Source organism: Ursus arctos, unplaced genomic scaffold (assembly GCF_023065955.2).
Source record: "Ursus arctos isolate Adak ecotype North America unplaced genomic scaffold, UrsArc2.0 scaffold_13, whole genome shotgun sequence".
In the NCBI taxonomy this organism is placed as follows: Eukaryota; Metazoa; Chordata; class Mammalia; order Carnivora; family Ursidae; genus Ursus; species Ursus arctos.
In genome coordinates, this window is record NW_026622797.1 from 26,882,761 (window position 1) to 26,893,513 (window position 10,753).

The 10,753-nt window shown below is 41.0% G+C and overlaps 1 protein-coding gene and 1 long non-coding RNA gene across 2 annotated transcripts in view; one reads left to right on the forward strand and one right to left on the reverse strand.

Moving 5' to 3' along the window:
* Positions 1–2,688, reverse strand: part of PEX7 (peroxisomal biogenesis factor 7) — an 83,324-nt gene extending 80,636 nt beyond the window's left edge. The window contains exons 1-2 of the mRNA XM_026504883.4: positions 2,559–2,688; positions 965–1,022 (exon numbers count right to left, since the gene is read on the reverse strand). Of these exons, the coding sequence (XP_026360668.2) occupies positions 965–1,022; positions 2,559–2,688 (188 nt within the window). The remainder of the gene's footprint in view (positions 1–964; positions 1,023–2,558) is intronic.
* Positions 2,689–2,775: 87 nt separating this feature from the next.
* On the forward strand, positions 2,776–6,857 carry LOC130543531 (uncharacterized). Its single transcript, XR_008958935.1, has 2 exons — positions 2,776–3,145; positions 4,790–6,857. It is a non-coding gene; the product is annotated as an uncharacterized LOC130543531 (long non-coding RNA).
* The last annotated feature ends 3,896 nt before the right edge of the window (positions 6,858–10,753 follow it).

Genomic DNA, 10,753 nt, shown 5'->3' on the forward strand with positions numbered 1-10,753 from the left:
GGGAGTCTGCTTCTCCCTATGTCCCTCCCCCCTGCTCATGCTCACTCTTTCTCTCACTCTCTCTCTTGCAAAAGTAAATAAACTCTTTAAAAACTACATTAAAAAGAAAAAGAAAAGCACAGCCCAGGACATATATATGGCAGAAAACTGCAGAGCTAGATTAAAATTAGGCCTCCCGGGGCGCCGGGGTAGCGCAGTCCTTAAGCGTCTGCCTTCGGCTCAGGGCGTGATCCCGGCGTACCGGGATTGAGTCCCACATCAGGCTCTTCGGCTATGGGCCTGCTTCTTCCTCTCCCACTCCCCTGCTGTGTTCCCTCTCTCGCTGGCTGTCTCTCTGTCACAAAAATAAATAAAAATCTTAAAAAAAAAAAAAATTAGACCTCCCATCTAGAAATTTGGCACGATTTACATGAGGGCGTGCTGCCACACCTGGGAATTTAGACCAGTGATTTCAACTTTCCACATAAAACTTTGACCTGACCTGGGAGCAAGTAGTTATCTTCTGACAGGATTTCCTTTCCTTTCTCTGACATTGACTAACCCTAATGGGAGTGTTAATAAGTTCAACAGTCAAGACAGTCACAGAAAGAAGAAAGGGCAAGAAGTGCTAGGTAATTCATGAAACGGATAATCAGCTCCTGAATGAGTAAAACTAAACTATGTGAAAAAGACAGCAAAGTTAGAAACGTCCCACAGTATACTCACCATTTTACATTTTTTTTTATGTTTAAGCTTTATAGTTTATAACTGGACACTAACAGACAAGGCCTTTAGAAGAAAAATGATATAATCACAACTTACTGGCAAAAATGTTCTATACCATGCAAATGCTGCACTTTCTTTTCTACTGCAAATTTAAAAATTAAAAACCTCTTACTCATCAAAAAGATTCAAAATCTAATTATATCAAGGCTTTAATAGCAACAGAGAAGGCATGTAAGTTTAATCATTAGAGCCACCTTACCTTCTAAAAAGTCTAAGCCCAGATTCATTTTGATCCAATATTAGAAGGGTCCCACAGCCTAAGGAAAATAAATAAATAAATCGTGGTCATGCTGTTAACTTGCCAGGGGAGCATCTAAGGTCCAAGTGGACTGAGCACCGAGTACCTAATTTTACTACCGCAAATTCCTCCCTAAAGTTATTGAGAACATGTATACAAAATGATCAGGATTGGGCTCTCCATTTCTGTCTTTCTATATTGCACCTCGACCATGAAATATTAAACTTATCTCACGTACGTTTGGGATCCAGACACAGCTCTAACAGAGGGGAGAGATATTTGAATTCATATTCTGTGGCCAGGCAGGGTGCAAGGCACATAAACCCCCATGTAGGTGTCATCATCCCTATTTACACGTGAGAAACCTTTGGCCTACAGACCCCCAAAACTCTGCTCCTTCTACTTCATTACACTGCCTCACCAATAAACTTAAAATACATTCAACATAGGAGTTTAAAACAAAATACCTGCTGAAACGTCCCCCATACTAGGTGGTAAAGTGCTGACTACAACCTATCAGTTATCTACTAAAAACGAATTATTTTACTAAGGGACAAGCATATTTTAAAAGTTGTACTTGTTATATGGACTGAGGGAGGAAAAACATTCTATTTAAACACGACTGATTTTTTTTTTTAAACACCAACTCTTGTAAGTTTTTACAAAGGATTTAATTTAAAATAGCAAACTCATGAGTTTCAAACTAACTAGTGGGCAAGTATTGTTAATCTGAATGTGCAAATGCAAGCAGAAAGAGCTAAGTGGTGAAAACATAAGTAAATATTTCTCGCCCTCTGAGTTTTAGAAATCACATCTTTTTTTTTTTTTTTTTTTTCGGCTATAGGACCAGAAAAACGACTACCAAAAGCTGATATCATGCACTGACTTATTTCACAGAGCTGCAGTGCGTAAATAACAGCTAGGATACAAATTAAAAGTTGAAAATTTACGAATGCAACCCTGCCTTTCAATTTAGTCCTTGAAAAGAGACAATGATCTTGAACCTCCAACAACTACTGGGAAACCTGTGTATTCCTCTTGAGACAACAAAAGTGGGGGCAGAACTTGGATCAATTGTTGGGAGACTCCAAGCGTCCGCTGAGGGCCATCCTTCTTACGACGGACAGCCTGGATGCAGACTGTGGGGATAGGGGACCCGTTAGCAGATACTGGGGAGTGACCCTGCAGACCGTCGCCTTCCAAGTACTGGCAGGAGGGGTCAACAACCGCTAAGCCGGCTCCCTGCAGGTGGCGTGTGCCTGGAGGTGGGGGTAGGAGGTCAGGTGGCGACGGAGTCTGTGCGCTAAGGCATAAGGACACAAGCCAGTAGGCACCTCCCACGTGCTACTTCCACACATTAACTGGAAAACACCATTGACTTGGTCTCCAGACCCACTCCCCACACTGGACAAAGGAGGAAGCGGGAACTGGCCCGTTCCTAGGCTCCCCCTGGTGTTCATTTGTGGCACTGTCTACTGTCGGAAGTGCCTTCCGACCGCAGGGCAAAACTGGGGCTCCACGGGAACCCGCCCCCGCCCCGGCGGCGCGGCCTCACCCGCGATGCCGTAGTGCTGGGCTGTGGCGCAGGCCAGCCGGCCCGGCAGATACGGGGAGAACTCGGCCGCGTAGCCGTGGCGGCCCGGCACCCGCAGCGTCCGCACCGCTCCGCAGCGCGCCCCGCTCATCCCGCCCGCCGCCTCCGGGCCTCGCCGCCCTGGCGCCGCCACAGCAGTTCGACTCGGAAGCGGACCGTTCCGACTCTTCAAGATAGAGACCCAGGAAGACGAGGCGGAAGTGAGGAAACCGGAGCCCTGAATGCTAGATTTCGGTTGGTCCGCAAAGGAAAGGGCCTTGACTCCGACGGAGTCCATTTTTGTTTGGGGCAAAACAAGGCGATTTGCGCCACCTATCCTGAGTTCCACACGGCGAGGCAGTGATTCTAGGGTTAGGTGATGATTCTAACAACTTCTGTTTTTGCATATCAGCCTTCACTACGGGATTTTTTTGGTTTTTGTCAATTCATTGAGATTTTGGAAGACTGGCATCAGGAAGTGTTTCTGACGATTACAAAATACGACAAGCCACAGCAACTCTGAAACCATGCAGCGAGCAAAAAGGCAACTGAGTGCTGTGTTGCCCAAGGTAACTTGAAACAATATTAAATCATGCGGGAGTGAAGCTTAGGAAAAAAGATATCATAAGCTATTAACTTTTAAAAAATTCTCACTACGTATATTATATAGTAACTAGTGCTCATATGCGGGGCTAAGGAAGGAAAATTGAAGCTCATCCATTCATTCGAACATTTACCAAGCATGTACTATGCAGAAGGTGACTATATATAACTTATTTGTCAAATATGACACTTTTTTTTTAAAGATTTTATTTATTTATTTGACAGAGATAGAGACAGCCAGCGAGAGGGGGAACACAAGCAGGGGGAGTGGGAGAGGAAGAAGCAGGCTCATAGCGGAGGAGCCTGATGTGGGGCTCGATCCCATAACGCCGGGATCAGGCCCTGAGCCAAAGGCAGATGCTTAACTGCTGTGCCACCCAGGCGCCCCCAAATATGACACTTTTGAGAGTGAAAGAGAGTGCAGTTAATAATGAAGCCAGGTAAACCGGCACAAACCGTGTGGTCAGCTTAACTATACACCAAGTACAGTTTTCGGTACTTGAGATTTAAAAGCAATAAGATGTAGTCCATGCCCTCAAGAGATTGTCTAACTTGTCAACAAATAAGTGTGAACAAGGTACTGTAGGTGCTATTAGAAATAGATACAGGTATTTTTAAAAGGAAGTTGTCAGTGCTGGAGGATAGGAGATGGGAGGAAAGATTTCAGAAAGAAGGTAATGTTTGTGATGAGTAAATGGTGAGGTTTTCTTTAAATAGACAAGGAGATGGAGGTCATTGTAGGATCAGGAATAACATGAGCAACCCAAGAGATGTAAAAAAAAAAAAGGCACGATCCATAGGAGATTGTAGCTGCCAGGACTCAGCCTGGCCAGATAGAAGGCGTATGGTGAAGACTATTGGGTGAAGAGACTAGAGTGTTGTACTGCAGCTGGATCATGAAGAGTCTTGTGTGCTATACCAATGGAATTGAGTTTCTACTGTAATTTAAACAATGGGGAGCCATCAGAGTTTTCCAATGTGATAAATTAAATGTTCCTTCTAAAAGATCTTCTGTATCAAAAAGTTTCCTGGATAAATTTCCAGGCTATTACTCTAAGTAACAAATGTCAACCCCAAAAGCTTCCGTACTGTATTATTTCATTTATATAACATTCTTGAAATGACAACATTATAGAAATGGAGAACAGATTAGTGGTTTTCAGGGGTTACAGATGAGTGTAAATGGTTAGCTATAAAAGAGTAACATGAGGACTTCTTTGGGTGGTAAAGAAGTTCTGTATATTGACTATCAATGTTCATACCATGGTTGTAGTATTATACTGTAGTTTTGCAGTATGTTACCATTGAAGGAAAGTGAGTGAAGGGTATATGGGAGCTCACTATGCTATTCCTTATAACTGCAAGTGAATCTAAAATAATCTCAAAAAGTTTAATAAAAAAATAATAAAAGATCTTCTGGCAACACTAATTGGGAGGAGAGAGATCAGAGGTGGGGAGGCCAGTTAAAGGACTTTAGCATTTGTCCAAGCAAAAGATTATGGTAATGGAAGTGAAAAGTAGAGTCAATGAGATTTTAAGGCAATAACTTATAGTAAATGATATGCAAGGAACAGGGAAGAGTCAAAATGATTCCCAAATTTCTGACTTAGGTGCCCAGGTCGATACAAGGACTCTTCACTGAAATAAGGACCATGGGAGGAGAAACAGGTATGGAAAGAAAATGAGCTCCAATTTTAATACATTGAATGTGAATTGCTTATGGACTATTGGACATTCCAGAGACTAAGGCATAAGTTTGTTTGCATGTAGAAAATAAATAAGTCATGGAAAGAATTGTCCTCACTCAGGAAAAGATCTCTATGAAAAGAGAAAAGGGCCAAAAATAGACCCTGGGGGGAAACATGCATATGTCAGACTTGGAGAGGAAGAGGAGATAGGGAAGGATACGGGAAGACACACAGATGGATCCTATTAGTTAATTAATCAGTTTGTTCAAGAATACAGCTCGAATTAGGAGGGATTGCACACAACACATATCCTCTAGTGCATATGTTTCATCATTTTCATGTCGTTTGCACTTGTGTGAACCTAAGATCCCAAGGTAGTTGATCTCTTCACTCTCATCTCCCATATGCTACGTTTTTTGAAAGTGGCACAAAATGGCTTGTGAGCTCCTAAATAGGTGTCAACATGGAGGCTGCAGTCACTTACTTTACCAGACACAGACTACTTAAATTCCAATTTAAACTACATCATCCCAACCAAATAAACATAGAGTGGGGGTGCTCACATTCTTTAATCTCACAGTCACGGAGAAAGACCAGAGACCCAGACAGCTAGTCAGCCATGAGTGTCTACACCTGCAAACAAAAAGGAAATTAATAAGCCAGTCCCCAAACTTTCCTTCTAGGAGTAGTCACTTCACATGAAAATGTTTGGGGAAGAAGCACCAAGTGTGACCATCTTATTTAGTGTTTTAAACACAGTGAAGTCTTCAACATTAGTTGGAATTAAATAAATACCTATAAGCTTAAGTTTTAATTTCATTAAAGATGTTAACAGAATGGTAGGGCCTGGAAAACCTTCCTCTGCCAGAAAGTAAGGAAGTGCACGGGAAGATTATAAAGACTGTGGGAAAGTTACAGGAACCCGCTGGAGGGGGCTTTTCCTGGGCATATATGGGCCAGTTAAAATATTGCTTATTATAGATCATAACCTACTGAATAAAATAAGAATCTAAGAGATCGTACTCGTAAGAATAATGGGAGAGGAGGCAGTTTTTCTTTACAGTAGATTTCCTATTAATAAAGGTAGAAGAAATGATAAAAATCACAAGGTAATCATTTGGCAATCACCATAGTAATAATTGTTCTAGGCAAGAATCATCAATAGATGTTATAGTGGGAGGAAGTATAAAGAGAAACAGGATATTTACATAATCTCAAAGTATCTCCCTACTAGATTCTTATTGGTTAAAAAAGGAAATTTGGTAACTTTACAATGAAGACACCTAGCAAACTCCACCTTGGCCAAGTGATCCAACATCACCAGTAATGGCACAAACCAACATCATGTGCCTCCTGACGTGATGCACTGGGAAGAACACAACATCACTTCTGTGATGTTTCTACCAAAACTGCACAACCTGAGGAATGCATATCATGAGGAAACATCAGACAAACTCAAACTCACTGACATCCTGCAAAATAACTGGCCTGTACTCTTCAAAAATATCAAAGTAATGAAAGACAAGGAAAGACTGAAGATTTGTTGCCTATTAAAGCACACTAAAGAGACATTGCAGCTAAAGCAACGGACGATCCTGGATTAGATCCCGGACCAGAAAGATGTTTTTCTTTTGCTGTAAAGGACAATAGAGGACAATTGGCAGAAATTGAAAACAATCCACAGTCTGTGGATTAGTTAATAGTTTTATACCAATACTAAATTCTTGATTCTGGTCACTGTACTGTGTTTATGTAAGACTGTGTTCTTGTTTCTAGGAAGTATATACTATGTCTCAAGGGCTTAAAAATTAGAAAAGTGGGTACTTAGATGGCTAGATAGAGAAAGCAAAGGTGATAAAATGTTCATATTTGGGAATCTGCATGGAGCTTAAACAGGATTACTTTGAATTATTTTTTCCAACCTTTCTGTAAATTTGTAATAATTTAAAATAAAAAGTTGTTTTTTGTTTTGTTTTGTTTTTAAAAGCCTGAACTTCTGGTTTCTGATTTTGTATGTAAGGAGATTAGAAGTCACTACTCTGTCCTTACAACAAGTAAAGCCGAAAATTAACAACTCTTCTTGGATCTTTGATGGGAGGACACATAGCAAACCTCTGCCCTCCAGAGTGGAGAGACAGACAGGTGAATGCAGTGAGTCATGGCTTACCAGAGCCACGACTCAGTAGTGGAGACTACCACGGAACCAGGGCCTATGTGGGAAAACACAAACTAGAATTCATAAATTACTGGAGGCTCAGCACAGAGAAGTCTGAGAGTTAAAATCTCTAAGGAGACCCCATCATAGAGGGGGACCCAAAATATTGTGAGAGTTGCTTCCATGAGGCCAACCAGGTTCCCACAGTAAATATCAGAAAAAAATCACCTCCTGCTTCTGGAGGGGGGTGGGGCAGTTGAGGTGGGGGGAACCATTTTAGAATATGCCTAGAACACTCTGTTCTGAACAAGGCCTGTCCTCAGAGAAAACTAGTTAACCAGAGCCTAAGTGACCTGAAGGAAGGGAAACAGCCAACTCCAGCCCATTCTAGACATCCTGTCCTACCTTAACAGAGAAAAAAACAACTGAGGAACACTTGGGAAATTCACACTACGGATGCACAAGCAAGGCTCACTAAAAGACCAAGACCTAATCATAGGAATAGAGAATGCTTCCCCGGCCCCCACACCTTACCACCACAATACTAAAGGCTTATATAGAGAAGACCTGAACTGTAGAGTTCAATCAGTTTGACAAGTGCATATACCCATGGGACTGACACCCCTATCAAGACACAGAACATTTCCATCATCCCAGAAAAGTTCCCTCGTGCTCCTTCCTAATCAAACCTGCCCCTATCTCTGTCCCCCTCCCCCAGCCCCTCTGCAACCACTGATCTGATTCTCTGCTTGTTAAGGACTGCGTGAAATTCCAGGGCTAGAAATTATTCCCTGTGAATTTTTTAATTGACTACTTGAAGATTCCTCTTTTAAATGCAAATAGGCCACACAACAAAGAACACCGAGAATGCTGGGTTTTGATCTCAATTTGCCCTTTACTTCTCAGTTCTATACTGTCCCTAGAGTTTTCAAAAGTGGAAGAGTTTCGGCTACGTCAATCATTTCTAGCTAGGACACCTTGAAAACTCCAACAGGGTGAGATAAGTATTCTAAATATTTCAAAAGCCAAAGTGGAACTGCACATTGATTAATCTGCAGCAGAGGCCAGTTTAAAGCTCGAACTCTTTTGGTTTGTTTTTAGGCTGAAATTATATGGATGCAAGGTGCTTACACTTGTTCTCTGGTTTTGCACCAGTAGTTTACCAAGGCCAAGTGGACTAAGGCAGAGAGTTGCTGTCTGTCACACACACCTTATTGGGATAATTGAAAACATATGAATGGTCGATTAGATAAAAATATCTCATCAATTTAAGTGTCTCATCAAGTTTGATGACTATACTGTGGTTATGTACGAAAATGCCCCTATTTTTAGGAAATACTTAGGAGGTAATGAGAGATAAAGGGAATTATAAAAGGATAACCCTTCAAATGGTTCAGAAAAAAACAAGGAATATGGACAAGCACAAATAGAATCATAAACAAACATGGTAATAATGTTAAGAATTTGGGAATATGGGTAAAAGATAGATGGGAATTTTATGTATTACTATTGTAATATTTCTGTAAGCTTAAAATTATTATAATTGAAAGGTCATCTTAAGTATATGACTAAAGATTTTACTAATTCAGATTGTTCCTGTCCAATTCGTTTGCATTAGGAGGAATGGCTCTAATTTGTTAAGTTGTACGTGGGAGCCTGTGAAAACTTCCTATACAGGTGCCTGCAGAGTCCCTGTCGGTGAATCATATGCCAGAAACATCTGTTTTGTGATTCTGTTGGGACTTCTGACTTTATAAATTTGAGGGAGTAAGTTTGAGAAGAAAAGCAGAAGTTTCCTGCTACTTAAGTCTAGAATGAACCAGAACTCATACACTTTATATTTCAGAGCTAATCGAGTGGAAACGTCAATGGGGAAATCCAGGTCAACTATAATTCCCATCATGACTCAGCGGCATGAAGACTCTGACTATGGCGACCTAGAACTGACCTCAGGGAGAAATCAGTCAAAACAGGATCATTCGTTTCCAGGATTCTGGGTAAGGTTTACTCCGGCAATTCATAAATCTTACAGTTTATAATTAGCATAGACCTCAGTCACTACATACATTTCACTTTTGGAGAAACATAGTACAGTACCAAGCTATTTCTCTGGACTGTGTATGTTGTTTATAAATCCTTAAGAAAAAGAAGTTTAGACAGAGAAACACTTTGCCAAGTATACAAGGAATGTGTGTGATCATCTTAAATCTGAGCTTCAGACATTAAAAGTCTAGCATGCTCATTGTGTGCCTCGGATTTCTTAGCTCTGGAAGATAGCATATTCTTCAAAAGCTATCATTTCAGGGGCCCTGGGTGGCTCAGTCAGGTAAGCGTCCAACTGTTGATTTTAGCTCAGGTATGATCTCAAGGTGGTAAGATCAAGCCTCTCGTCGGGCTCACACGCTGGGCATGGAGCCTGCTTGAGATTCTCTCTCTCCCTCTCCTTCTGCCCCTCCCCTCTAAGAAAAGTAATCATTTCATTTTTATTAACTAAGAAATAAAAATATTACTGGTTTCCTTAAACCTGTCCAATCCCTTTGGTCAAAAAGGCAGGCATGCTATCATCTGACAGATGAAATCTTAGAAGTCATCTGGCATTCTTCTCAGAGTCCCTGAGATCACAGTATTTTTTCTTTTCTTTTCTTTTCTTTTCTTTTCTTTTCTTTTCTTTTCTTTTCTTTTCTTTTCTTTTCTTTATTTCTTCGTTCCTCAAACACCCCAGCCTCCAGCCCCAGGGTCTTTGTACTTGCTATTGTGTGGTTTGAGTCTCTATTTTTCTTTCCTTTCTTTTTCTTTTTTTTCTCTTTTTCTTTCTTTCTCTCTTCCTTTCTTTCTTTCTTTCTTTCTTTCTTTCTTTCTTTCTTTCTTTTATTCACAGTAAAACAGAAGTCACTACATTGTGACTCAATTCGTTGTAAATAATGATGAATAGAAATTTCAGCTCTGATGGTGTTGACTGTATGATTTTCAGCTAATTATTCATCTCTGAGTCTCAGTTTCCTCATAAATAGAGCTTCCTAAAAAGGGCCAGTAGACCAATGAGGGATCTAGAAGCCACATGACTGAGATAATTGTTTTAGGAGAACGGGGTATTACTACATAGCTATGAAGATGGCCAAAATCTGGAACACCAACACCCCAAAAGATGGTGAGAATCTATGGAATAACAACAGGGACTCCCACTCATTGCCGGTGGGAATACAAATGGCACAGCCACTTTGGAAGACAGGTTGGTGATTTCTTACAAAATCAAACATACCCTTACCATAGGATGCAGCAATTCTGCTTCTTGGGATTTACCCACAGGAGTTGAAAACTTATGTTCACACAAAAACCTGCACATGGATGTTTCTAGCAGCTTTATTCGTAACTGCTGGAACATGGAAGCAAGTTGTCCTTCAGTAGGGGAATGGATAAATACACTGTGGAACATCCAAACAATGGAATATAATTCAGCACTGAAAAGAAATGAGCTATCAAACCATGAAAAGACATGAAGGAAGCTTAAATGCATGTTACCAAGTGACAGAGGCCAGTCTGAAAAGGCTACATACTGTGTGATTTCAACTATATGACATTCTGGAAAAGGCAAAATTATGAGACAGTAAAAAGAACAGTTTGCCTGGGGTTGCCTGGCGGTGGGGGGGATGGCGGGAGTTGGGAGAGGTGAACAGGCAGAGCACAGAGGATTTTTAGGGCAGTGAAAATATTCTGTATGATACCATAATGAT